The sequence below is a fragment of the Penicillium taxi genome (assembly GCF_028828555.1).
Source record: "Penicillium taxi strain IBT 34144 chromosome Unknown utg000005l_segment0_segment0, whole genome shotgun sequence".
NCBI lineage: Eukaryota > Fungi > Ascomycota > Eurotiomycetes > Eurotiales > Aspergillaceae > Penicillium > Penicillium taxi.
Genome location: NW_026643207.1, coordinates 3,198,401 through 3,225,735, shown reverse-complemented (window position 1 = coordinate 3,225,735; position 27,335 = coordinate 3,198,401). Strand labels below are relative to the sequence as shown.

The following is a 27,335-nucleotide window of genomic DNA, read 5'->3' as shown; positions in this document are numbered from 1 at the left end:
CGATTTAAGTCACTGCTGCTTAAAGAAGTAGGGCGTTGAGGGTGGTCGTGAGGGGGGTCTTAAGGGGGGTCTTGAGGGTGGTTTTCGACCATGATATTCAGCTTTTCTAAAACATGATTAGCATCCAGGGGTACTAAACCAGCGCCCCTGAAGCTATTCACTATAGTAGATGCTTTAAATGTTGCTTTGCGTGTATAAGGATAGATTTGGAGGAAATCATCCTTATCAATAGAATCCACTCCATTCTGTATTTCAGCACTAATCAGGCCTCCATATACCTTTTTAAGCACCGAAAAACATCCTACATCAAGAGGTTGTAATAGATGGGATGAATGAGCTGGCATACATAGACAAATAATATCGTTGTCCGCGCATAGTTGGTCGAATTCTGGCGTACGATGCGAAGAATGACCATCTAAAACCAACAGAATATATCTCCCTTTCTGGACCAAATTAGGTATAAAGTGGCTTTTCAGCCAATCTAGACCCATTGGATTTGTAGTCCAACCAGTTGGGCTAGTGTTTAGTGACCATTTAGGGGGTAGATGGTCAAACCAACGCTCCATAAAATGTTTCCCTTTTAGGATGATATAGGGCGGAAGCGCAACACCTTGGGCGTTGATAGTCTCAATAACAGTAACCCACTCTCGATTTCCAGCTTGAAGAAGCCTTCGTTTACCATGGTAATCTGAGGAGCATATAATATACTCTGAAGATATAACACCCATCGCAAATCCAGTCTCATCGAAGTTATAGATATCCTCTGAAAGGATACCATATTTTGTGACTATATTCTGGACGAGATTAAACCACCCTTGGATGACTTGTGGATCTTCTGTCTGCGCCCTCTGGATATCAAGCGCCCGAGATTTTCGCGTATGAAGAGATTCGGTGCGTTGAAGGAATCCTGTCACCCAGTTTTTGCCAACTTTAGGGGGGGTGTCGGAGGGGACAATTTCGCGGGCGCGGAGGAGCAGATTCGCCATATTTCGGCACATTTCATGCGAAAAAGCGAATCCTCTAGCGTCCATATCAAGGAGCCATTTTTCCATCGATTTCTCCTCACCTTTAGAGAATTTATGGCGAGAATGGCGAGTTATGGCCTTCGATTTGCGACCTTGGATTCGCGCTTTCAAAGTTGAGACAGGAACTGAAAAGGCGCGAGCAGCGGCAGCAGCAGAGGAGTATCGTTCATCTTTAATAGCCTGAATTGCTAATAAGACTTTACTCTCCTGCTGCTCCAAATCTTTCGATTTTTGAGTGCGAATTGGAGGCATTGTTGGTGTTAGAAAAAGGAGGGTCGATTTCGGGGTAAATATTTTGAGGTGTCGCTCGGCCAACCGGGACGCTCGGTCAACCGTGACGCACGTTAAGTGGGATAGTTCCGTAGCCACAACATAGTTAGAATATATATCCATTGACTTTCCAACCAATCATCATCCATCAGTAGCCAGAGGCTGAAAGCATTGACCGCGACTCCTTGGTCCGAATGATCAGGGTAGGGGTGCTTTAGTCCATTGGTCAGTTGTGGGTGGGAAGCATTGAGTAGCTGGTAGTCATTGAGTAGCTGGTAGTTGTCTTCAACATCCACAGCCATAGATATCAGCAGCCAATAATTCGATTGAGATACAGAGCAAATGTCCCACATGACGTTCTGATGAGAACACAGCCCTGTCATGACTCGTGTTTGGTGCGTAGACCTCAATGCCAATTGGTGTCCATCCTCAGGCACCGCTCAATTATCCTATTTAGCGCTATTCAGTTTCTATTCTGAGCGCTGCGCCACTGCACTGTGGCATAATAGCACACTAAGGGCTCTAGTCCTTGAATTCATCGCAAAGATCACCGTGCACTGCTCTAGATTCCTTAATGTGGATATGCTTGGAACGCTAACCGTATATGGATTAGCGCCCGGCAGATCAGTACTCTTCAACTTCTATAGTTCCACTTTCCAATTTTTGAATTACCATCTTGTCTATCTGTAAATCCTTTAACTTTCATATTTTCCATCATGAGTCCTTCAACTTCTGATTCCCCAAGTTCTGGACCCCCAGAGAGCTCAAGTTCAAAGGAGAATTACCCACCTGGCAGTCCCTCCAAGCACCCAGAGAAACACGAAGATCCTATCAATAATCCAGAAAGCCAAGATCCTGAGAACTCCGAGACTCCAGACAAAAACCTTTCACTGAAAAACGTCTGCTCCGCCAAAAAAGCGCTGGAGCTTCTCAAACAAACCGAAAACCTTGAGATTGAGGAGTTCATCGTGTTGACAGATGTCACATTGAAATTAGGTAATTCCCTTTGGAACCTGCTGAGTTCCCAGTACCCAAAAATCCGCAAAACCTTTTTGCCCGAGCAAGGCATTCTTGAAATCAAGATGCCAACATGGGCGCACGAAGTGATTCTTCCTTGGCTGGTGATTTGTGATCGGATATGGGATGCGATATGGGCCTTTACAATGCCGCTGAGCGCCGTGATCTTATGATATACGCAAGTCCACAAGTCGACTTCGTGATACCTCCATATCAGGGCCAAAAGAAGGAACCTGACGTCCTATTGATCTCAAATCGTGCTCCCTTTACCTCCCCGGGAAAATCGCCACTCCCAAGTATCGTTGTCGAGACCGGTTTTAGCCAGAGCTATGAAAGCCTCGAAGAAAATGCTCGAAGGATTCTTATTGGAGCGTCCCCCAAAACACAGCTCGTGATACTAGTGAAGTTTTTTCGTCGAAAACTTGGAATTGCCGTTCGTTTAGAAGTCTGGAGGCTAAATGCTGCGGGAATTCCCAACTGCGACGAGGAGCGAAGCATTTTTCCAATTCAACAAGAGCCACCTATTTACCTTACCCGTGCTGAGCTTTTTGGATCAGGCCTGGTGTTCCAAACCCGAAATCCCGGGGATCTCTTTCCCCTCGACTTTAACGAACTGCGGAACAAGATTCAAACCACTTTAGCCCGGCAAGGTCTCCGCCCACACCCATGACAAGGATTTTCTCAACATCGACCACGTTCCATCTTGATTCCACCGTCATGCTGGAAACTTATTAGCTCACTTATACCGACCCCGAGACCATTCTTTTGGTTTCAGATCTCCCCTTTTCCGATTTTCTGGGCTTCTCAGTTCGAGGACCTCTGCAGTTTTCCATATTATTAGTGGATATAAAATTTTCTTTATTTTTTCTGCTCTACTTCTAATTACACTATTGCTCTTAACAATGTATTAGGTCTCTTGGCCTTAATAGACGAAAATGTGCCTAGGTCAAGTGGCTATAGAACATGGCTACTATAAGCAGGTAAAACACTAATTCGATGTTGTTTTGCTTATAAATCCATAAGAAATCGATACTGATATAGCTACCATGGCCGTCGAGAATCAGTAATTGATGCTGATCGAGTATAGCTGTTTCAGGCAAAAAGATTGTCTTTAGCCATTCAATACTAGTTGAGTTTGACAATTAGCCATTCTCTACTGTAGTATAAAACTAGTCTAGGATGTCGGTTTAAAGCCATGGAGTCTGTAGGTTTTTGCCTTTAAAGATAATGAGTGGGCGAATCGTTTTACTAGTAATCGGCCCCACAATCGGTTGATTTTGTGAACAACTTTTTGAATGTGAAGTTACTCCATCTTGAAAAATGGAGTACAAACTGCATGGATATGCTTACATGTCACTTTGAACCCATCGAAGCCTTCTGGTAGAGTGTGTAGGACGATCGCCTCTAAAATCTCGTTGGGAAGATTGGTCAAATGCATGATCAAAAGCTGAACGCGAATCGTAAATAATAGAGCGAATAATGCGAGCGTATTGAGTTGTGTGTTAAGTAGTACGCCAACTTCCAAGGCGTATGCTCCACTTTTTTCATGATAACATTTGTCAGGATAAGTAAATATAATTTTCTTTTTCTTTTTCCAGTATATTGGCCAAAGCCAATTCATCATTTGACATTGGTTCTAGTGTCAAATTATAGTGGGAAGATATCAACAAAAAGGTTGAAGATTTAGTTCCCAAAAAGAAGGCATGGTTGGGAAACAAAATCGCCACAGATGATGGCCTTTGAACTCCTAGGGAGTTTATGAATAAGCGATTTTATAAGTATAGATGCCTTTTGACTCTTCTCAGGGTCTTAGCTCATCCCAACTACGGGTCTCACTAACTCGCCTTAAGACACCCCCGTTATTTAGAGACGTAATCTCCACCCCTCAAAGCCACCATGATCTTCAAAAGATCAAATAGCTCTTCGGAGATAGCAGACTCTGGCCCAAGCATAGAGGGTTATCCTTACTAAAGTAGGTAAAACTAGGGGTGGCCATTTAGAGGGTGCTCATCTTACACACTGAGTCTAACTCTGAGTGCCCTCATTAAAGCGGCGGTAGCTGATTTAGGATAGCCCGACTGAGGGAAGAAAATTTGCTACATACAGTTACCTAGGTAGATAGTGAGATAATGGTTAAGTGCAGTGGTTAGTTTCAACACTTCCAGGTGTTTCCCTACTCTTTTTTGTACTATAGCAAACATTTATTTCCAAGGCATAATTGGTTATTAAGGGAGGTAGGTAGCCAATTCAGAAAAAAAAAAAAAAAAACATTGAGTGATGAATTCATACATTGAAGTTGCTGTGCATGTCATGAAAAACAAAAAATATCTTTTAATTGAACCACCACATCATGCCTTGGAAGACTTTTTCCGCTTCTTTTCCTCTCGGTCTTTGTGTGAGGTTTTCGATTTCTTCTTGCTACTTTCATCCTCTGCTTCGTTGTCTTGTGTGTGCTTCTTCGACTTCTTCCTGCTGGGCAAAGTAGTCGTGTGAACAGCGTCACCATCGCTTTGGTGATGCTTCCGCTTCCGTTCCTCTTTTCCACCCGGGACCTTGAAAGAGGGCTCTGATTCTGACTCAGAGTCAGACCCAAGAGTTTCTGGAGGGGCGGGGAGACTGCCGACAGGTCGGAAGCGCATCTTCAAATTCTTCGGTTGAGGTCGGGGAGGCTTGACTGTGTCTCGCAACGCTTCCACGGCAGCGTTATTGGAATCAGGTCGGCCAATCAATTCTTGAATGTGGTAGGATTGGATGTGGTCGGCTTGGCTGTGGTATGACTGGGTGTTCTGATCAAAGATGAGCAGAGATTTGCCCTGTGGGTGTTTTGTATTGAAAGAGTCGGCTGGGATTCCGTAGCTCGTTCCATCAAACGACATGATAGGTTCACCCTTCAGGATCTTAGACATCGAGATTTCTTTAACCTTGGACAACGGAAGGAAGGATGGAGCCGTGATATGGATGACTTGTTTACCATCTAGGTTCGAGAGGATAGAAGACGAGCTTGAGGATGGTGGAGCCTGTGTCTTTCCAGACTTAAAGCCTGATGGAGGCTTGTACGGCTGTGCGACGGGAATCCTTAAAATCCAATATATAAGTACTGATGCACGCAGAGTCGAAACCATCGATTGGAGAGATCTCTTACTTCTTGCCCCGTGGTCGAGTCTCGGCTTCATCCTCTGATGTGTCCATCTCACTGGAGCTTGAATCGCTTTCTGAATCGCTAGAGCCCGAAGAGCTTGACGATTCAGCGTCATCCTTGGCCTTCGAGCTTGCTTTCAAAGTCTGCTTCTGTTTGTTGTCTGGCTCAGGCGAACTCGAGAGGACTGAGCTAGTATCACTACCGGAAGAAGAGGCGGCAGCCATGTCGATTGTGTAGGAAAGGCTAGAACGGCGATTGTAGTTGATGCGGCGTGCTAATTGCGCGACGTGACTTCGCAAAATCAGGAGCCCAAATGGAATGAAGATCCTTGGTAGCCAGAAACAAGACGAAGAGTTGACTAGTCGACTAATTGCAGAATATCACAATTCAGCAAGTATGGAATTGAAGGGACGTTGGAGATTCTTTTTTTTTTTGCTCCGCAGGCGCACGGACCACTTGAATTTTTAAATTTTTGCTTATCGGCACATTATCGACTTCCCATCAAGACTGAATGTTAAATTAATATTCCTTCAGTAATATGATGAAGCGAAAGGCCGAGAAGCAACAAGGCGCTGGTAAGGCCAATTTTCTACAGAATGAAGGGCTCAGTTTCGTACTAATTTCTCCTATCTAGGCCCGGTCAGCGCTATCGCGGCGCGCAAAGCCCGACAGCAGCAGTCGCAAGCTGTGTCGAAAGTTGCGGTAGAAGTTGAGCCAGTATCTGAGCCACCTCTTAAAAGACCACGACGATCCCTCGAAGGAGATAAGCCCGCGAAGTCAAATGCCACGGAGGCTGTCAATCACCGTACAAGATCATCCAATAAACAGGAGGTGCCATTGACTTCGGAGGCAATACCTGAGCGGCCCAAGAAATCCGCTTCTACTCAATTGGAGCAGCAGAGTGATACCTCAGAGTCTGACGAGGAATCTGATGAGGAGGAACTCGAGGAAACTCCAGCTGACGGTCCCGATGGAAGGACAGAAGATGAACTCGCATCAGTTTCCAGTGACGCTGATGGATATGAATCACCCACGGAAACTCCAGTAGAGATGCAAAACTTCCCTCTGTCCAAGATTCGATTAAACAGGAGTAATCTCGTCCATGGCGATGGCAGTACCTTGTGTATCCGCCTCCGAGAGAAAATGGTATGGCATCGTGCAGCCAGTTGGTTTGAATGATACTGATTTGATTGTAGAATCTGACACTGCTAGGTCAATATGATCTTTGGGTTAAGAGAGGAGTTGTTAGTGTCATGGGTGCTAAATTGCACCCCTCACCAAGGTTGTACAGGGTCCATGCCCCGTCAACTCACTCCCTACCTGTCATAAAGTGTGTTGCGGGCGTCGACGGTGAGGCAGAAGTAGAGATCAAGTCGTGTAATAGCGGCCTCTCTCGTCTCAAGGACATCTCTCCCTTGTATCAAAAAATTTGGAATGGCGAAATCACGGCTGCGGATAAAATTTCCTTGAAAGGCTCGCTTGAAGATTCTCGGCGGACCTTCTCTCTGGTGAGTTATCTAAAGATTATCTGCTTTACTTATTTTATAGCTTGGAGACTAATTATTATCCCAGCTTTACACTTCCGCAGACGATTCCTTGAAAAGACACCTGAGACCTCTCCATCTTGACAAAAAATGGAGTGCGTCGATGAAGGCACTCTCACAGAGACAGGGACGACTTCGTGTTCTAATTTGTGGTCCAAAGGCATCCGGGAAATCTACCTTTGGTCGCTACCTATTGAATCATGTTCTCAGCCCTGCACCCGATACTGAAACCGGATATGTCAACACTGATGGTGTTGCTTTCCTGGATCTAGATCCAGGGCAGCCTGAGTTTGCCCCTATGGGCCAAGTATACCTCGCCCACCTACACTCTCCATTCTTCGGCCCACCTTTCACTCATCCGTCTTTGGACGGCTCGCGTGATGGTCGCATTGTACGAGCGCATCATATTGGGGCCACTTCACCCAAGGAGGACCCTGATCACTATGCTCTGGCTGTAATGGATCTGATGGAGCAGTACCGATCAATGCTAGCCCAATACCCCCAGTGTCCACTAATCATTAACTACCCTGGCTGGATCTTTGGACAAGGATTGGAGGTGGCAACATGGTTGATCAAGACTCTTGGGCTTTCTGACGTCGTTTACATGAGTGAAAAGGGACCAGGAGAAGTTGTGGAGCCTTTGAGACTTGCCGCAAATGAAGTTCAAGTTCCTCTGACCATTCTACCATCCCAACCTACCGACTTTGTTAGTCGGTCGAGCGGCCAATTACGGTCAATGCAAATACAATCTTACTTCCACCAGTCTCATCCAACCGACCTCAGCAACCCAATCTGGCAAGGAAGACCTCTGTCCCGCACCAGGCCAATTGCTGTGGACTATGCTGGTGAGAAACAAGGAATTCTGGGCATTATGGTCATGGGATCACAAATCAACCCCGATATGCTACGGGAAGTTCTAGAAGGTGCAACTGTTGGTGTAGTAGCCATTGAATCGCGAAAAGCAATTATGGGCTCAAGTTCGACATCGGACAAGTCGGAGGTCAATGAAAATGACCTTGATGCAGACGAGGATACCCATATGGGCCTAGACAAAGCTAGTGAGGGCACAACTGCTTTCTCAAATGATGGCATCATTAGAACCTCAAAAGAGGACCTTCCATACCTCTTCACCGGATCTGGGAGCTGCAATCCATTGGATCCCAAGGCGTCCAATTGTCTAGGTCTGGCTCTGGTCCGCTCGGTTAATGTGTCAACTCACAAAATTGAGCTATCTACTCCTATATCGTCTCCCCGTCTACGTGAGGCCATCGAGCAGGGGCATGAAATCGTCCTTGTACGTGGTCAACTGGACAGCCCTAATTGGGCCGTCAGCGAAGAGTATTATGCTGCAAGATCTGCTGAGAGAAAATATCAGAAATCTCTTCTTCCAGGCAACAAGTCGAAAGACACTGCCAAGGAAGACCAGCAAAACCTGACTATCTCTCTATTGCGGGAGAGAATCCGCCGGGTAAGCAATGTGCCTTGGATGACAGTGGTGGAAGACAATAGCAAGCGTCAGCGTGAAAATGCTGCTCGGCGCGAAACCTCCTTGTGGAAGTTGAGAAAGAAGGCCTATCCGGCTAGTGATAGCGAAACAGATAGCCAATGGTAGTCGAATTAACTGCCTAGCTAAGCATTTTCTAAAATTAATATTCTACTTCACTCTCAGACTTCTAATAATATGAATAAATATTTAGTCGCGGGTAGCAACTACGTCGTAAATAGATAAGGCTGAGATAAGCTACCCCTCCACATGCAAAGGCTTAGGCGGTGAGGGTAATCGATCTCTTTTTTTTTCTTATCGCGGATCTCAGAAAATCTCTTGAGTCATTTCATATTGGGGCCAATTTGTTGGGTTTTCACAGACTTGTCTCACGAATTATCCCCTCAATAACTACACTGGACTGTCTGTGACTCTGCAGCATCATCGAAATGGCTTCTACCGAGGTGATCCCCCACAATTCTTTCGACACCATCCTGGTGCTTGACAATGGCTCTCAATAGTATGTTTCCTCACACTTATATCATATCTTATTCGTACTAATTTAATCTCTCTATAGCACTCATCTCATCACTCGTCGTCTCCGTGAGATCAATGTTTACTCTGAGATGCTGCCTTGCACCCAGAAGCTTGCCGATCTGACCTGGAAGCCCAAGGGTATCATTCTTTCCGGTGGTCCTTACTCTGTCTATGAGAAGGATGCTCCTCACATCGATCCCGCCTTCTTCGATCTTGGTGTTCCAATTCTGGGTATCTGCTACGGTCTTCAGGAGATTGCCTACCGTCTGCATGCCGAGAATGTTATCGCCGGTACTGCCCGCGAGTATGGCCATGCTGATCTGGTCGCTTCTCGCTTCGGTGGTCATGTTGACAAGCTTTTTGAGGGTCTTGAGGATGCCATCACCGTGTGGATGTCCCACGGTGATAAGCTGTGCAACCTGCCCGAAGGATTCCACACCATTGGCACAACCAAGAACTCAGAGTATGCTGCTATTGCCCACAAGACTGAGCCTGTCTACGGTATTCAGTTCCACCCCGAAGTGACCCACACCCCTCAGGGTGGTCAGCTCCTGAAGAACTTTGCTGTCGGCATTTGCGGTGCTAAGCAAACATGGTCTATGTCCGAGTTCATTGGACAGGAGATCACCCGTATCCGCAACCTTGTTGGCCCTGTTGGCCAGGTTCTCGGTGCCGTCAGCGGTGGTGTCGACTCCACTGTGGCTGCCAAGCTCATGACCGAGGCCATTGGTGACCGTTTCCACGCCGTCCTTGTTGACAACGGCTGCATGCGCCTCGACGAGTGTGCCAAGGTCAAGGAAGTTCTCCAGGAGCAGCTGGGTATCAACCTGACCGTCGTTGATGCTAGTGAGGAATTCCTGGCTGGTCTCAAGGGAGAACACGACCCTGAGAAGAAGCGCAAGTTCATCGGTGGCAAGTTCATCGATGTATTCGAGGAGGAGGCCCGAAAGATCGAGGCCAAGAGTGCCGGCAAGGTCGAGTGGTTCTTGCAGGGCACCCTCTACCCTGGTCAGTCTTCCTATCAATACATCTGAAACTCCGTCCAAACTAATGCCTATTTTCTTAGATGTCATCGAGAGTATCTCGTTCAAGGGCCCCTCTCAGACCATTAAGACCCACCACAACGTCGGTGGTATCGCTGAGCGCCTCATGGCCGGTCACGGTCTGAAGCTCATCGAGCCTCTGCGTGAGCTGTTCAAGGATGAAGTCCGTGAGCTCGGTCGCCAGATGAATATTTCCGCCGAGCTTGTCGGCCGCCACCCCTTCCCCGGCCCCGGTCTCGCTATCCGCGTTCTGGGTGAGGTTACCAAGGAGAAGGTCGACATGGCCCGCAAGGCCGATCACATTTTCATCGGTATGATCCGCGAAGCCGGTCTTTACGACGAAATCGGCCAGGCCTACGCTGCTCTTGACCCGTCGCGGGCCGTCGGTGTAATGGGAGACAAGCGCGTCTACGCTAACATCATCCTCCTCCGCGCCATCTCTACCAAGGACTTCATGACTGCCACCCCATACCCCTTCAGCCACGAGTTCCTGTCCAAGGTTTCCACCCGCATTGTGAACGAGGTGGATGGTGTCTGCCGTGTTTGCTATGACTACACCAGCAAGCCTCCTGGTACCATTGAGATGGAGTAAATATAAAAACTGGTGGATTATAGAGTAAAGAAAAAGACTACTAGCGTCTACATACTTCAGATTTGTCGAATGCCGTTCATGATTTATATGCATAACATCTAATAGATGTACTTTTGTTCAAGCTCGTTTCAATTTTTATTAGATTCAAAACAAGACCAGAGAGTTCCAAAGTAGTTGGATTATTTACACGATTTATCCATTAGTTGTTTGAAGGAAATTGAAGCCCTAACGCCCTAACGCCCTAACCTTCCAAGGTTCCAATGTTTCAAGGTTAGGAAGTTGACAGACTGACTCCATTGTATCATCGAGAGGAACAACAACCTTAGAAGTTGCCTCACTAATAAGAGCACAAAGGCCTTGGTGCTACAACCAACGACCTCGGAATTCAATAAATTCGGGAGCTTGGAAGAAAATAAAAAATAAAAAATAAGAACCTTGGAAGCTGGAGAACATATTAAGATAGCGACATCCTCTATGACTCGGGATCTGAGATTATACAATACCTATGTAGATGATTTTCTTTCCCAGTTCTTGGCTTTCCCCTTCCGCGTTAGTGCTCAGTGCTTGCCGCTTTTTGCTCACTGAGTAGAGCTGAGCACGCCACGAACGCCAAGAGCAAGTCAGTGACCGTTATATAAGCATGCGACCGCCATCACTGACCGTCACCTGATCATCACCTGATGTCAAATGGAGGTCTGACTACCAAAGGAATAGTGGATTCTAGTGGGCAAATGAGAGTGCAGTATACGTATGAAAAAGTGTATGTGTGTAACTATGGTAGGAATCCCATGGTGGGATTCCAATGCTGACTAAAAGACTAACTGTAAATGGAATCGGGTCTTTGACACTACATGTCAAATGGGTGGTGGTTTAGGCTCGATTGGGCCTAGTTAGCCTGATTTGGCCTGGTTTGTAGGGTTTGCATTACCCACTTTGTATCACTATTTTAGGCGAACTTCATCCATAGCTGTAGGCAATTCTCCTAATTCAATTGAAACAGCCGGCTCAGCCACTATATCAACGTTTGGTTCAAGCATCGTAACTTGGCGTCTATTCTGTTCTGTCGTCTTCCTCTTATTTGGTCTGTTGCCATCATTCTTTGGCTTTCTTTTCCCCAAGACTTTCCCCATGATGGAGGTTTTGCTGGAGATTTCCGGTGTTTGCTTTGAAGTGTATGTAGTAAAGAGAACAGAGACGCCTTAAAGAAGGTGATGAATGTCTTTAGGAATGAGGTTAACTACAGAACTCTTAAGTAATTTTTCTTTACGTAGTCTAAAGACTTAGAACATTGCAAGTCGTGAAAACTGAAAGAAAAAAGGTCAAAATATCAAAGGAATCTAAGTGACTGAAAGAAAATGAGATGCCGTGAAGATCAAAATGAAAGAATGCGTGAAAGGAGAGGAACTATCATGTCTAGAAATTTGTTCTATTTTTGATCGCCTCCTCGTAGGGCTTTCTAGATCTCTATGGCTTCAAGATTTCTTAAATGTAACCCATGGTCCGTGGTCGTATTTTCTTTGTAAAGCCATTTATCAACAACGCGAACTAGATTTTCTTTAATGTTTAGATCTTTCTTTTGACAAGCAGGAAGACATACTCCAATACCATGGTTACAACTCCTGTCAATTCATTCATCACCCATATCTCTAAGTGTTGTCAAGTAATAGGAGATGATGCTGAACTTGGATATCAAAATACTAGTATAGTAAAGAGCCCCACAAATAATATTTTTTCCTGTCCTGAAAAGTCTGCTGAGAAGCTAACAGAAAGGAGTTGACGTTTAATACCAGACTAAGAGAGGGTCAGATCTTCAAGCAAGGCTAGTTATTCTAGACGAGTTCGGTAGTAGTGAGAGCTTTCGGTGCTACTCTTTGTCTATCGGTGGAGAGAATTCAAAGGGCATGACCTTTGAATAATTAGGGTCCTTGGATAAGCATGATGAATAAAGACATGAAATAATTGGATTCAATCACTATGATCGATATTCAAACAATTACTCCTTAAGAAAAACTATCAAAAAATATGGATATATGAAATAGCTATGCAAAAGCCATCGAATTCTGTCGGAATTAATGACATCACTAGTCTTTTAACACGTCTACTATTATTGCGTCTAATGAAGTTGTAAAAGGTGTTTCTATCTCGTTGGATCAACTGAATAGTTTATGATCTCCACTTTTTCTGACACCAAAGCCAATAGCAACGTTCAGATCATCCGTCCGAACGCCCCTTATTGGTCTCGACAAAGACTCTCATTGTCTGCTGTAAAATTCCCTTAGTCTGCATAACCAGGATCCTTCATCATACCTAGGTAATCACTTTTCATTACTGATGGCTATTACCGATGGCGACTACCAATGGTTGAGCTGACTCGATGAAAATCGAACATCTCGAATCGTAAGACAGGTGGCAGAATAGTCAGTTGAGTATACTTAAAGCAGTATATATCTATATCGCGCTGCTACTATGCAGTAAGTAACATTGGAACATTGAATGATCTTGTCAAAATTACAATTTATTTTTGGTTTGGCCATGAAAAGTCAAGAGGACTAGCGCGCTATTTCTGTTAATATTTAGATCAATAGTTGACATGGCAAGAACCAAGATCCCAGCAACTTGCTCAACGATGGGCTGAGATCAAGCACAAAGTATGTACCGATCGAGCTGACATCATGACGTAGCTGAAGAAATTTGATTTTTTCTGGTATGTCTTCATTGTAGATAGTATAAGAAAAGGCTACCATCTCCATTCCATAGGCCAAAAGCTGAACAGGCTTATGCAAGGTGTTAACCCCGCCAAGTGATCACCATTTGATTAGTTAGACTCATCCATTCTACACCATAATGACTCATACGGATTACATTCAACATGCATTTCCTAATTATGGAATTGAATATGAGCTGACTTTGTTTGGAGGCCTTACAGGAAAGCATCCCTTGATTCAGATGGGAGGGAGTCCTTGTTATAAAAATAGTCCGGTGAGGGGCACGTGGCTGCGGAGTCCTTATACTAGGAAGCATCCCTTGATTCCTCTCATAGACTTTTCAACTTATTATAGAAGAATATTCCTGCACAGGGCTCGTGGCTATAGCCAAGTCCAATAATTATGAGCCAAATCAATCCAAATGAGTCAAAAGTCACCGCTTTAGTCGTCTGCTCTGCGGTCCCTATACCGTTCCTTATGCTATTCACGGGGCTGAGGCTTTTCGTCAAGCTTCAGCCATCGTTTCGAAATAGTATGGCTTTTGACGACTATGTCATAGTGATTGCGACGGTCAGTATTTGATAGATGGTACTTTAGCAGTACCCACATAATGTGTGTAACCAGGACTTATATGTTGTTCCCACAGGCTATGACTATAAGTCTATGCATCATTGCAATTGTCATGGGTACGTTTCATCAATACCCAGACTCGCAATACTATAATAAGGGAAATTTTACACATCAATTTAACACTGGAGGCTATAGGGCCCTTGGGATTCGGCAAGCATGAAGCAGACATATCTGCATTAGACCTCAAAAATGTCCGAATAGTAAGGAGATAAGCCAAGCTTCTCGTTTACTACGACAAATCTGAGCTGATTAAACCGGAAAAATAGGGTGACTTGGTCTTCATGCACTTCTACAACTTCGCTATAGCAAGTACCAAGCTTGCTATCCTTTCCCTATACTACCGAATTTTCAGCATTGTCACTTTCCGTTACATCATCATCGGGAGTGCTGTCTTCATCTTATCATGGATGTGTGCAATGGAAATTGTCCTGTGGCTTTTTTGCATACCCATTTCCGAATTTTGGAACGCGGAATTTAACGGCTCCTGTATAAATACAGCTGCTTTCTCATATTCGACCTGCGCTATAAATATTCTAACTGATATGTGGGTATTTTTGCTTCCAATTCCAACTATCTTCGGACTGCATATGACGCAGAGGAAGAGGTTAGAACTAGCTGCTATCTTTTCGATAGGGCTGCTGTATGTTTTTTTCTATTCAAGAGACAAAAGTTCTTTCGTAACTTGCTAAAAAAAATCAATTTCACAGGACTTGCGCTATTAGCATTGCTAAGTTGACAGTTATTGTTAGTCAAGATTCATCCGATTTTACCTGTACGTCTATTTGCTTATCCCCGGTATTCCTTTTATGATTGACTCTCAAATAGGGAATGGTGTTCCATTGGGGCTTCTTTCGCTCTATGAACCACTTGGCGGGGTTTTCTGTGCGAATTTACCTTTTATCTATAGATGGGTGGCTGGATCCGTGAAAAGGATCATTGCTTCACCTGAAGATCCAGGATCCACACTCGTCGTACCGAGGCCATTTTTGGACAGGGCCTATAATTCCACATGGATGAAAAGACAACAGCGTATCTCCCACATTGAATGGAGTGGCCTTGATAACAATAGTGGAAGTGATACATCGCTACATACTGAGATGCGAACAATTCCATCTTCTGGTATAGGGGTTTAAACAGCAATAGTATAACAGACGGAATCTTGGATCATGTTGATTAGTCTATAATGCAAGATCCCACTTAGCGAGATATTAGGGCAACTAACTTATATAAATACACACTCCTGTATCCAGCTTTTGAAGAAGAGCCTACTGTACAATTTTCTTTTCTCTTGATCTTAATAACCAAGTCACAATGAACAGTAGACCGCCAGCACCTGTGAAGCTTCCAGAGAAAATGTATGGGTCCAGCAAATAATTTCTTCCCTCTCCCATTAGAGCACCGGCGATCAGTGTACCAATGAGCATTCCAATTCCGGCAAGAAAGAGAGTCATTCCCAGCCATGTACCAATAGAACGTGGATCAGTAACCAGCGATGCCACCATGCTGGCCTGTAGAGATGCAGCAGCGCCAGAAGTGAAGCCATATATAATGCTGAAACAAACAAACCCTCCCAATGAGGATATTCCAGTCCAAGCGTAGGCAAAAACGGCAGAAATAATCGTCAGAACAATGATAGTTTCCAAGTTTCCATATCTGTCAGCTAAAAATCCGGGAATCACCCGGCCAAATGTAGAAGCCGCGTTAAGGACAGAAAGCAGGTAGAATGATAGATCAGTATCCAAGTGTGCACCCATCTGAGCAGACAAAACTTCATCGAAAATGGGTATGTAAAGGCCGACGAAGACCAGAAACAACCCAAATGAGAATACGACATACGGTGTGTTGCGAAAGGCTTTGGTATCGAGCAGCGCACGAGCTTTTTTGGGGTTGAAGATTGACTGCGCATTATCGCCAGGCTAACAGACAGAAGACCCAAGGCCATGAATCTAATCACGCGGGTAGTCCATTCATATCCGATCTGTGGCTGAAGTTTTCGGAAGACAATAGGATATATGGTGCTTTCGACACTTCCTCCGGCCGCCATGACACCGATGGTAAAGGAACGCTTGGTAGTGAAGTAGGATGACACAACTGCTACGCTGGGTGCAAAGATGCACCCACCTCCTAGGCCAACGCACAGTCCCTGAGAGAGGAATATCTGCCAGTACTTTGTTGCAAGGCTTGACATCATCAGTCCAAAGACGATGAGGAAGCTGCCCACTGTAAGCAGCGTCTGGAAATGTCCTCTATCATAGATAGGACCACTTATAATGCTCCCTGAAACAAGGAGAAAGCCTTGAAATGTGCCGATCCAGGCGATTTTGGAGCTGTCCAGATCACTCAAAAGGACTTGCTTGTAGAAGTCTTGGTAGGCGCCGAATGTGCTAGTGATACCCCTGTGATAGTAGACTTATTAGATCGAACATTTATTTGCAATAGAGGTAGACGTACCAAGAGTTGAAAAATACCAAGAATCCCCCTAACACTTGTACCCATCCTTTCAACCCTCCATCCCGAGGACTGTGATCCGTTTCCTCACCCTTTTCTTCAACTTTTAATGTCATGGTTGCAGGTTCTTTCTCGGGAGCAGCTCTCTTAGACAACGGAAATAAGCCCTGAACACTGTTGACGAAATGTAGCAGGTGTAGGCAATCTTCACGACTTTCTGTATCAGTGATGACTTCTGAGAGTCATCAGCATATGGACCGGAACTTATATCCTTAACTAATGGTGTCATTATTGGTAACACTTCTCAGACACCTCAGTGATAGAAGCCGAGTACCGGGATAAATTATCTATTCAAGCAAAAAAGAACTAGCTCAAGCATGATTTCTAATACGAAAAGGCCTCCCGGTGCTTATTCTGCAGAAAAACTCGCCGAAATTAAGCCAGGAAGGCTGAAGTGGAGATGAATTGATGAATTTCTGTGGAGTAAAAATCTTAACCCTATGCAAAAATGGCAGGTTCAATGTTGTTGTAGTCGTGATAAGGTGTTGCTCGCCAATAGAAAAGCTTGGCGAGGTAAGCGAGGCTGACGCAGCTGTAATACGCGAATTAATCAAGTAGAGCGTGAAACATTATGATATCAAAATCTGGTTGGTGTTGTTTGCATATATATGTAAACGTCGGTCTCCAAGATTATTATTTCTCTTGGTTCAGGATCTAAGTTCTCTTACTCGTTAAGAACAGAGAGTTCAAAATAACTACCTATTGATATCCACCATGTTGTACAGTCCCTAGATACTCAAGATGACCAATATATATACCGATATCAACCAATATATACGGGCCTTCATTACCGAGATAGAGTACAGTACCAGTATGTGTGAGATAAATGGATAGGAAGCTTGCAGTCTCAAGATCTCGCCAGGGCAGATAATCCTCTACCGAAGGATCGGTCGTGGTTGCTGGGTTGAGGATAGCCTCATATGGAATATAGTTATCGCCTAAAATGTGCCCAGTCTCGATATCATAGTTATACGACAGGATGGCGAATTTCACCAGTCGTGCCCGATTTTCAGGATGGGCCTCGTCAACAGGGGCAAGACAAATAAGGCCGTGGGAACGTTCTGGCTGAAGAGTGTCATAGATACGTTTCAATGCTTCGGCTGGGTACCGAAGGCCTTCAATGGGTGCATTCGATTTTGGCCCCTCTGTGTCTGGAAGACCTACAGGCGCACGCGATTGGTATGCCTGAATGAGGGGGAAAGAAAATATTTAGTTCAAGGGACTTCGGAGATTTGACGGATTTGACCGAGTTGAATTCACATCACGAAATTCCTGTGTAGCCGAAGCCCACTTTTCCACCAGTTGCCGCCGGTGCTTTAGCTCATATTCCGCATCGGAGGAAACACCTGCGTTTGCGGCAGACACCCAATTTTCCTGGCTGCAAATTAGCGCTGAAAGCGTGGTTGTTCGAAAAAAAAAAAAAATGAACGAGTGCTATAAAGACATACCTGTACAATAGTAGCCAGCACCTGACTTCCTCTTTGATCTCATCCAGAGATAAATCTGGTTCTGGGTGTGGTTGGATGCAAATGGGGATTCCCCCTGGCCAGTGCTGAATGGATCTCAGCATCATGTGTGTGATCAATTCTGTTAGGGGTCCAAAGGGTCTAAGGGCTGTAGGGGTTCAAAGAACAAATGATTCAATTAAATAAACGGGTACTAGAAATGCCAGAAGAAAACCTTGGCCAACCATGTACTAGTGAAAAGCTTCACCAAATAACGTCAAAAGCAAGAGATAAGATGGTCCGAAATTCATAGCAGCTGTGAGCGTGAGCTATGACATATGTATGAAAATGACGAAATGGCAGAGATCAATCTACTGAGACCTATATTGAAAGCTATGTGAAAGGCCAAATCCGTATAAGGGGCACGTCAACCCTATCTATACACGTATGTAGCTAGCACCGTGTCAGTTGTATTCTTGGGGATCCTCTTGTCTTTATCTTGAATCTTTCTCTCGAATCACGCTCGTTGAAGAAATACGGTACGTAAAGCTACCTAGTCCAAGGCTCCATCGGTACACTCATTTCGTCTCTAGGCAGCCTTGGAAACTTTGGAACTGTAGAATCTTGGAAGTTATCTTATCATCCGGGGAATATTGTAATGAGGACGGGATATGGTAACTGGACCAGATGGGTATGTCATTTTGTTTTGAAACTCCGATAATCAATCCCTACCCTCTAACCGATCTATTTCTTCTCTTCATCAATTTTGCCATCGGCCTTCTCTTTGCGCCGTTGCACGACATCCCAATTATAAACACGTGCTGTAGCAACCTCTAGAGTCTATAGAAGAACCTCATTAGTAAAAACGAAATCGCCAGGGGTTAAACAAGACCTACAGTGATCTGCTCGCGCAAGAACTCCAGGTCCTCTTCACAATGAGCAAGACTCGATTCAGCCGCAGACAACTTATCCGACAGCATAGTCTCAGCCTCGTTCAATGGGTATGCCAACATGACATTCGCGCCAAGCCAGAGGTAGACTTCCTCAGTATCGGCAGGAGAGATAGACGCACGAGCATAGAGGGTATCATTGAGTTCAAAGTTAGTTTGGAGGTCAGAATCCGGGTTGGACTAGATATTCACGAACAAGTCAGTTATCGTGTCTCTAAGTCAAAATCTATATAACTCTCGCATATCCAAGAAACAACGCACCTCCTTGCGCAGTGTCAAAAACAACACCATCTCCAGTGTCTTTTTGATATCTGGGATCTTCTCCGCTAGTCCCTGGCCGCGGCGTTGAGTGTTCACTTCCATGAACTGGTACTTGGAGATCATCTCCTGGAAATTGCGGAGGGTAGGCTCGACCTCCGCGCGGGAAGAGACATAGTCGCTGACATTATCGATAAAGGGAGCAACAGGAATTCCGCGCGGGTTGCTTTGTGTTGTTATCGGTCTGTTATGGAGGGGTTTAGTTGGAGTTTTAAAAAGAGGGGAGCACCACCATCAACCATAAGCTAAGAAGAGAAATGGCCGTGTGCAAGCGGACATAGAAAGATAAAATGTCAATTTGAATTGGAATTGAGGAACTTACGCCTTTGATTTAGAGTCTGCCATGGTTGCGGGAGTTGTGAGTGACAGAAACACAAGCGCAAGTGGGGAGAGCTTCAACTCGGGCGACTTTCTCTTCCGCTCGTTTATCTCCGCCGAGCTAACTCCTCCATCAACAGCCTCATTTCAACCGCAAACGTTGCCCCATCCACACCTTGCTAGGATGGTTCAGCTCGTCACAACAGATCGCATTCTTACAGCGTACACGGCTGTATCGGAATTAAGCCGTGAAAAGCTTGATCTGCCCCCCTCGTTGAAGCTACAAGACCCGATAACACATAAGCAGCTCCTCAGTCTCGCAAAGCATTTGCAACCTGGCGGCAAGATTAATGCCGCAATTGAGCTCAACTATGCACCCAAGCCTACTATCCTCAGCTTCCTTCTTCATGGCACCACGGTCTATGTTCCACCGCCACCCAAAAAGCCGGAACCTGTATGTCGCGATGAACCCAGATTCCCATAATCGCCCTTTAGACAGATACCACATCATACATCTAAAGGCGTTATTGTTTTTTATCTACAGGAGAGGAACTAATGTAAAACAGAGCCCCGAATACCTCGCTTCGAAAGCCCGCCTCCAAGCCAAAGCCGAACAAGCAGAATACCAACGCCTAATGAATCCAACCTACACAGAAGCACCCGACTACGCAGACCCCTACGCCGAAGCCGCTCTTTTCACAGAAGACACACTTACCCCATCCCTTGTTTTAAATATCTTCCTTTCTGTGATTATCACTGGACTAAGCGTGTATTGGGCTCTGACAAAGTTTACATTACCTTCTATGTTGGCTACAATCTTCACTTCGTGGACAGGGCCGCGGGTGGAGGACCCGTTTGAATTCCAGCCTGCTGAGGGAGCGTCTGATGCGGTGCGCGTGTTGATTGCATTCTTTGCTGCACTGTCCGTTGCGGTTGCGGAGTCGTTTTTGTATGCAGCTTATCTTGGGAAGACAGTGCGGGCTAAGGTTAAGGAAAGGAAACTCAAGGAGCGGAAGGAGCTTATTGGGACTGTGGGGGATGATGATGATAGTGTTGATGCTGTGAATACTTCCAATAAGGAAGAGATCTGGGGAAAGGGTGCTAATGGGGGTGCTCGGAGGAGAGTCAAAAAGAAGTGGGAGAAGCAGAAAGATTTGAAGGATATCTAATGATTCTAGATATCTAGAGTGAAAATATTAAGATGTTTGTAACAGTATTTACATTTATTAATGATACTCCCCCATTTCGGTTGATATTGGTATATTCATCGCTATGCCTGTAGCTATATGGTGTCATTACTCTAGGGGGTAAACGCAGTTCAGTCATTAATGCTCGTCACGACAGACCGAGAACGAGATGCAGAGGGAAGGAGATGAAAAAAGGAAAAAGAAGAGAAAAAAAAAGAGTCAACCGTCCTAGACGAAGAGAAAGATAGATAAAATCAGACCCTTTTCTCGAGAAGGAGCTTGCCAGTCGGCTTCTTGCCGCCGAAGCTCTTCTCACGGCTGAAGATGCGCTCACCACGCAGCCAAGTCTCGCGGACCATACCGCGCAGAGTGCGGCCCTGGTAAGGAGAGCACTTATTACGGAAGAGCATTGTGCTAGGCTCAACGGTCCACTCGGCATTATCGTCGAAGACACAAATGTCAGCATCAAAGCCCACAAGAAGGTCACCCTTGCTCGACTGAAGGCCGACCTGGGCGGCAGTGTTTACACAGCACAGCTGAACAATGTCTTCCAGGGCTTCGCTGGTCTTCTCGTCCTTTGAGGAAATAAGGCCTTTACGGCGACTGAGCTCGGTCCATAGAATTGGAAGGCCCAGACCGACGGATGAGATGCCACCCCAGGCGGAGAAGAAGTTGCCTGTCTCCTCATCGGCAAGAGTTTTGCTAGCCTCGGCGTGGCCGGGGACATGAGCAGGTAGCATCTTCAGATCTGGAGTGCAGGGAGAGTGGTCTGATACGACTGTCTTGATTACTCCATCTGTGCCATACTTCTCCAGCTCATCCCACAAGCCATCCTGGTTCAGCTGCGACCGAATGGGTGGACAACACTTGTGTCGAGTGTCACCGTCACGTACCTCCTCTGCAGCCAAGGACAGATAATGGAAGCAGGTTTCAGCAGTGATTTTGACACCGCGGGTACGGGCTTCCCGCAGGACTGGGATAGCCTCCATGGCTGAGAGGTGGACCACGTGCAAAGGAAGATTTGGGGCTAGACGGGCCATGGAGATGATACACTCTATGGCACAAATCTCAAACTCTGATGGTCGAGAGGCCAAGAAAGTTGAGTAGGACTCTAGAGGACCGGCAGGTGCAGCCGGGGCTTCTGACTTCTGAACCTCATCACCAACAGAAGCGGTGATGGGTGGAACCATCTCGGCATGGAACATGAGCGTTGTGGGCTCGTCTGCCAGTTCGATCATAACTTTCTGAATATCATCAGCAGTCACAGCAGGGAACTCTTCCACCTATAAGTATTGATTAGTATTTGATGAAGATTGTAATAGATACCATGCTTATTCATCACTTACACCACTATCAATCAGGAAGCCCTTGAAGCCACGGACACCCTCTTTGACAAGACCCTTCAATTCAGCGGCATTGCCGGGAATGATGCCACCGTAGAAGCCAACATCCACCCAGCACTTACCGTGGGCAGCCTTGATCTTCTCTTTCAAACCAGCCACAGTGGTAGTAGGTGGGATAGCATTAAGAGGCATATCGACGACAGTGGTAACACCGCCAAAGGCAGCAGCCTGGGTGCCAGTGTAGAAGCCTTCCCATTCAGTACGGCCAGGCTCATTCAAGTGAACATGAGCATCGACCAACCCAGGTAAGAGGACATGAGGCGAGTAGTCGGTATAAGAAACCTCAGCAGGGAAGTCTTTGGCTGGTATTACAGAGTCAAAAACAGCAGTGACCTTACCAGTATCGAGCGAGATCACAATAGTAGCTGCAGTCAAACGACCCGATATCACAGCACGGGACGAAGCCACCACAGCAACGTTGATGGTATGCGTTCTTGTCATAGCTCACAGCGATGATTGACGATTGATCTTCGATCTGATTATCAGACACCAGTAGTGATTGAAATGAACGGTAGACTAGTCGATAGTGGCGGCAAGATAAAAGAAATGATGCGGGGTGCAAATATGGCTGCAATTAAAGAATAACTGACAGAATGGAACCAAAGATAAGGCTATAGACAACCAATAGGACTATACATGAGGCTTATCTTCAGAAAAGACAGGGGTTAGAGATAAGGGGGGCTCACTGGTATATAAATACCTAAGCCACTCGAATTCACCCCGTGGGAAGGGCTCCTCCGATTTAGGGGCCCACGATATCCACTGAGTTCGGGTTCCACCTAGACGATGTCCCGTACCTAGGGACGAACAGTCTCACTGCTTGGGAGCCGAGCCACTGAGGGCTCTGGCCCTGGAATTGCAAACCCATTGTTGGCAAAGATCTACTCGATAATGAAGACGGATATGAACTATGGTTGGCAAAGGAAGAGATTTCGTAGGTAAAGATCGGGAGTGATAGTCTGCTTATCGGAAATCTCCGATACGCTAAATCGGACCTCGCCTTCCTTATCTCCGCTTTATCTGCTGTTACTCGATCAAAACTACCTCAACGTCCGCTTTCCTCCGATTTACTTTTCTATTACTCGATAAAAACATCCCCGACTTCGCTTTAGTACTCAATCTACATTACTGCTAATTCTATATAAGACGAGCTTAATTACTACAGTTTGTCAATTCGATCCAGTCTATATAGTAGTAATATCGCAGCTATTCTTAAGGTCCCTGACCTCTCATGGGGATAATTTTAATATCGAAGATTATATATGACTCTTTAATAGGTCTTTGGATGTATTAAATGAAAATTCCCATGGATATACTGCCAGGGGTCCAACGGGCATACCCGTGGACTATTTACATGAACGTCCCCAACCCTGGAAGTACCTAGATATCCTTACAATGTCGAGATCTTCAGATTTAGGTACTAAAATGCTTACGTTTAGGAAGCTACAGAGAACACCACTGAAAGTATGGGTTGAGAGAGAAAAGACAATCGCATTGATCCGGGGTATTTTCTGTCCCCCTGGGGCGCTCTACTTACTAGCCAACATTTTTGGTGATGCTCCCTTCCTCCCACCCTGGCATTTACCCACCTTCCCTCCCGGCCAACTTACGCTGTCTGAATGACAGGGTCCAGCTCGGGGACGACCTCCGAATCAGAAATCTCTGCAGGCTCACCAAGATCAGAGTCCCAGGCGTCGTCCCAGTGGTCGTCGAACTCGAAGGACGAATCCTCCGAGTCTGACTCCACCTGGGCGTCTGCACTTAGGTCATCCTCCCACTTGGGATCCTGATGTAAGAGATTCAACCAGTCAATGATATCGGGCCAGGCCCGACGGAGAATACATTCCTGGTTGAGCTCCTCTCCTGAAGAGTAGACCTTGCATCCAGTGACCTCCCAATCTCCTGGGATATAACGGCCAATACGCTTCTTGTGTAGGACATATGAGCGTCCACGGCGTGCAAGGAAAGATGTGAAGGTGGTAAGGTCATCGACAAGCTTGGGGTCAAACTGACCACCGTACTCGCTCTGTAGGGGAGCACCAAGGGCAATTCCGTTGATGTACGGGCGCCAATCAGACCCTGGTAAATTTCTGTTAGCATCAATAATAGCGTTGGAAGATCTGGAACCTGATCTCGGGAGAATTACATCTTTCCTTAAGAAAGTCAATAGCGGCGAGCCCACCCTCAGACATACCAATCACATCAATGAGTGAATGGGAGTCAATTTTTATGACTTTCGAGATGTATTCAATGAAAACTGCTGCCACATGCTCGGCTACAGTCTGGCTGGTTGGTGCCTTGTTGCGAAAGGTCAGGGTTGGCTGTCCCCAAGTGGCGTAAGGTCGATCAGCGGCGACCCAGCTTTCCTGGGTCATGGCTTTACCCTCGGCCCAGCTATAAAGCAATTGGCCAGTGTTTGCAATAACCAGAGCGATATCAGTGCTCCTGTTCTCGCCGACGCCCAGAACAGCCTTTGCAAAATCAACCATGGAGCCGGCATTGATTCCATCTTCTCCAATTGCTCGGTAACTCCAGATACCCAGGTCCTGGCCAGGGTCGCCCAAAACAATCACAATTCGCTTTGCAGAGTAACAGTTATCTGTCATTAGAATAGGAATCACGGGGATATCCACGTTCTGACGCAGATCGTCAGAGATCATGTCGGGCTCGGGGATGGGGTACTCGGTCAACCCAAGATTGTGCAGACGATCAAGGACAATCTGGCGGGTGCACCCTGTAATTTTTGTGAAGTCAGCCTTAACTTTTCTTTTCAATGATTTTTTGATCTACCATTGACTGCCTCGCGATGCTTTTGGTTGTAGCGATCATTGTGGTTGATGCGATAGGTAAAGCCTTCGTCGGGGTTGTCAATTTTGCGAATCTGATCGTTTTCATTGATGAAAAATCTGGGATCGATTAGAAAACTGTAAGATGAGATTGATTGAAGTCACTTGAAACTTACCCAAGACTCTTCAGGTCTTTAGGGAAGGTGAAATCCGCCGGAAGGTCCTCATCTTTGAAGATAAACATACTGGAAGACAGTTGTTTCAAGTAGGAGCAAAGGAGTGGAAGCAGGTAAAGGAGTTGGAAATTGATAAGAATATGGCAGCGGAAGAAGAGATGCGTGGTGAATAGATATTGGTAGAGGAGGAAAGTGTTGACGAGAAAGATTAACAGAAACCAGAAGGTGTTGTTGAAAATCAACATGGTGAAGGTGAATGAACAGAAAGCCATGTGTTTGATAAACAAATAAGGAATCCAGGCACCAAGTAGAGTATACAAATTGGAAGTGAGCCTGAAAAGAATAGAGCTTGATATAAAAACTGATTGAATGGTATTGCATACTATACAAGCTTGAAATGAATAACGCCGCGGTGCACACCTGCATACTATCGTATCACTGAAATATTCCCTTCTACCAGCTTGCCTTCTTGACGCCAGGTAATTCACCAGAAAGAGCCTGCATACGGAATTGGTACTATTAACAAAATAAAATGTCAGTCAGTCATACATCGATCAAAAACTAATCTGCCAACCACAGGTGTCCATTTACTCACCCGATTGAGTCTGAAATCCCGGAACACACTACGAGAAGTTCCTGATGCCACACATCGGTTTTTGATCTGAGTTGGACGGGTGTAGGCCTCCATCTGAGAAAGCTGAAGCTGGGCCTGGGCACGGACTCGGCCTGGGAGACTTGTGTTGCGAATCACATAGCGGAGTGCTTGTCTGTTGAATTGTCAGATTTTGTTCAATTGAATTCAATTGATTAAGACTCAATAGCACACTTCATGCCATCTTAGTCATAGTCATGGTGCAGGCTTACCGTTCAGGCTCGGTCTTCTCGAACGCATTGCGCCGGTTGTGGTCTCGGATTACACGGATGTTAACGAAGCCGGAGAGATCCAGCTTCTTAGGGCGGAACAAGGATGCTACTTTTGACATGTTGACAACTTCTGATGTGGGAGTGGAGTTGGATTTGAAGCTGGGGAGGAACGTCGTCGTCGGCAAGCGGATCGCGAAAAGATGCGGATAATCCAAATCGGGTTTAGCGTCGCCTTAAAGATTTAATGCACCTGGAAATCCGCAATACTCTAAATTGACTGTCTTTATTTATTGTCTGGAGTAGAATTTCAAGGTCTTGGAAGTACTAGAAGAAAGAGGAGATACAAGAATTGGCGCAAATTCTTTGGTTGGTGGCGATATATAACTCGCCCTAGAACTACACCGACAAGCTATGACTGGAGACTCTTTGGACTCCCTCCAAGTTGCCTCGGAGTGGCCGGGAGGAAGCCTGAGGAATCGTCCTAATTGGCCAGTTCAAATCAGGTACGTTTTACAAAGGGCATCGGAAGTCCCCAACATCGCAATCCAGTAGTTGTACAGCTTGTGAATTGATCCAAGTAACCTTTCAGGTATATTCTATATGCTTGGACAGTGGGCAAACTGCCCGCGAACGTAAAACACACAATTGCGAGCCGTGATCATAGTCCACAGCAAAAGTTCCATCAACAAACATGTCTAACGACTCGATCCGCTCTGGCTTTACGCCACAATTGGTGGAATCGCGTAGGTCTTCTCGATTGGGCGAATTTAGTGACCACCGACCTTAGCGTTGGGGTTGCGGGGGTCGTTCTTGAACTCAGCAGCTAGAATTGAGGTCAGTCAATGATCCATAATCGAGCCTGGGCTCGCCATGCAATCCAACCGAGTATAGACCCTGGCTTTGATTGCATGGAAATCAAATATGGCCATGGGGTATGACCAATAATACTTACTGTTGATCAGAGCATTCTGGAGGGAGTTGACTCCGTACAAGACGATAAGACCTAGAAAGGGAACAAGTTAGAACATGGGTCTGATGGCGGATAACTCGGTCGCGAATCAGGGAGGTCAGGTTCGTTGATTAACTGTTGCCTCATATTCCAGGACACCAGAGTTGAATAGGGGTTTCAATTGAGCGTACCGGCAGCGAAGAAGGGGGTCATGGGCTTGGCTGTAGAGATGCATTAGTCAATTGAACTCTTGTCTGCGCCCTCCATACGAGGCGCATTTCAATTTCCAAGCGTAACGTACCGAGAGCGCCGGGGAACTTCTTTCCGAGGAGAGACATGGTGAGAGTAGAGAGTACGAAAGGGTGATTCGTTGGTTGCGGGGAGGTGATGGTGAGGAAGTCGAGGAGTGAGGTTTGGAGTTTGCCCGTTCCGAGATAACCTTGCCG

General features: G+C 45.8%; 9 protein-coding genes across 9 annotated transcripts; 3 read left to right on the top strand and 6 right to left on the bottom strand.

The window, feature by feature from the left end:
* Positions 1-2,011: 2,011 nt before the first annotated feature.
* On the top strand, positions 2,012-2,982 carry N7495_008506 (uncharacterized protein; the record flags this gene model as incomplete). The annotated part of the gene is made up of 2 exons (XM_057211157.1): positions 2,012-2,473; positions 2,530-2,982. The coding sequence occupies 2 exons, from the start codon at positions 2,012-2,014 to the stop codon at positions 2,980-2,982; spliced, it is 915 nt and encodes a 304-aa protein (XP_057060700.1).
* A 1,678-nt stretch (positions 2,983-4,660) lies between these two features.
* On the bottom strand, positions 4,661-5,434 carry N7495_008505 (DNA-directed RNA polymerase I subunit RPA34; the record flags this gene model as incomplete). The annotated part of the gene is made up of 1 exon (XM_057211156.1): positions 4,661-5,434. One exon carries the CDS (start codon positions 5,432-5,434, stop codon positions 4,661-4,663), a length of 774 nt encoding a protein of 257 aa, XP_057060699.1.
* Positions 5,435-5,450: 16 nt separating this feature from the next.
* N7495_008504 (uncharacterized protein) lies at positions 5,451-5,675 on the bottom strand (the record flags this gene model as incomplete). The annotated part of the gene is made up of 1 exon (XM_057211155.1): positions 5,451-5,675. The coding sequence occupies one exon, from the start codon at positions 5,673-5,675 to the stop codon at positions 5,451-5,453; it is 225 nt and encodes a 74-aa protein (XP_057060698.1).
* Positions 5,676-5,989: 314 nt separating this feature from the next.
* Positions 5,990-10,650, top strand: grc3 (uncharacterized protein; the record flags this gene model as incomplete). Its single annotated transcript, XM_057211154.1, has 7 exons — positions 5,990-6,026; positions 6,086-6,597; positions 6,648-6,959; positions 7,024-8,603; positions 8,918-8,998; positions 9,056-10,023; positions 10,082-10,650. The coding sequence occupies 7 exons, from the start codon at positions 5,990-5,992 to the stop codon at positions 10,648-10,650; spliced, it is 4,059 nt and encodes a 1,352-aa protein (XP_057060697.1).
* A 4,600-nt stretch (positions 10,651-15,250) lies between these two features.
* On the bottom strand, positions 15,251-18,186 carry N7495_008502 (uncharacterized protein; the record flags this gene model as incomplete). The annotated part of the gene is made up of 5 exons (XM_057211153.1): positions 15,251-15,883; positions 15,940-16,381; positions 16,470-16,668; positions 17,207-17,644; positions 18,174-18,186. 5 exons carry the CDS (start codon positions 18,184-18,186, stop codon positions 15,251-15,253), a joined length of 1,725 nt encoding a protein of 574 aa, XP_057060696.1.
* A 496-nt stretch (positions 18,187-18,682) lies between these two features.
* N7495_008501 (tubulin-binding prefolding complex subunit PAC10) lies at positions 18,683-19,551 on the bottom strand (the record flags this gene model as incomplete). Its single annotated transcript, XM_057211152.1, has 4 exons — positions 18,683-18,778; positions 18,835-19,068; positions 19,150-19,390; positions 19,529-19,551. The coding sequence occupies 4 exons, from the start codon at positions 19,549-19,551 to the stop codon at positions 18,683-18,685; spliced, it is 594 nt and encodes a 197-aa protein (XP_057060695.1).
* Positions 19,550-20,693, top strand: N7495_008500 (TMEM199/VMA12 family protein; the record flags this gene model as incomplete). The annotated part of the gene is made up of 2 exons (XM_057211151.1): positions 19,550-19,978; positions 20,091-20,693. The coding sequence occupies 2 exons, from the start codon at positions 19,550-19,552 to the stop codon at positions 20,691-20,693; spliced, it is 1,032 nt and encodes a 343-aa protein (XP_057060694.1).
* A 272-nt stretch (positions 20,694-20,965) lies between these two features.
* Positions 20,966-22,555, bottom strand: N7495_008499 (allantoinase alX; the record flags this gene model as incomplete). Its single annotated transcript, XM_057211150.1, has 2 exons — positions 20,966-21,994; positions 22,058-22,555. The coding sequence occupies 2 exons, from the start codon at positions 22,553-22,555 to the stop codon at positions 20,966-20,968; spliced, it is 1,527 nt and encodes a 508-aa protein (XP_057060693.1).
* A 1,165-nt stretch (positions 22,556-23,720) lies between these two features.
* N7495_008498 (uncharacterized protein) lies at positions 23,721-27,227 on the bottom strand (the record flags this gene model as incomplete). The annotated part of the gene is made up of 11 exons (XM_057211149.1): positions 23,721-24,193; positions 24,309-24,848; positions 24,905-25,020; positions 25,077-25,409; positions 25,534-25,592; positions 25,672-25,843; positions 25,941-26,172; positions 26,716-26,763; positions 26,893-26,943; positions 27,081-27,110; positions 27,191-27,227. The coding sequence occupies 11 exons, from the start codon at positions 27,225-27,227 to the stop codon at positions 23,721-23,723; spliced, it is 2,091 nt and encodes a 696-aa protein (XP_057060692.1).
* Between the last annotated feature and the right edge of the window lie 108 nt (positions 27,228-27,335).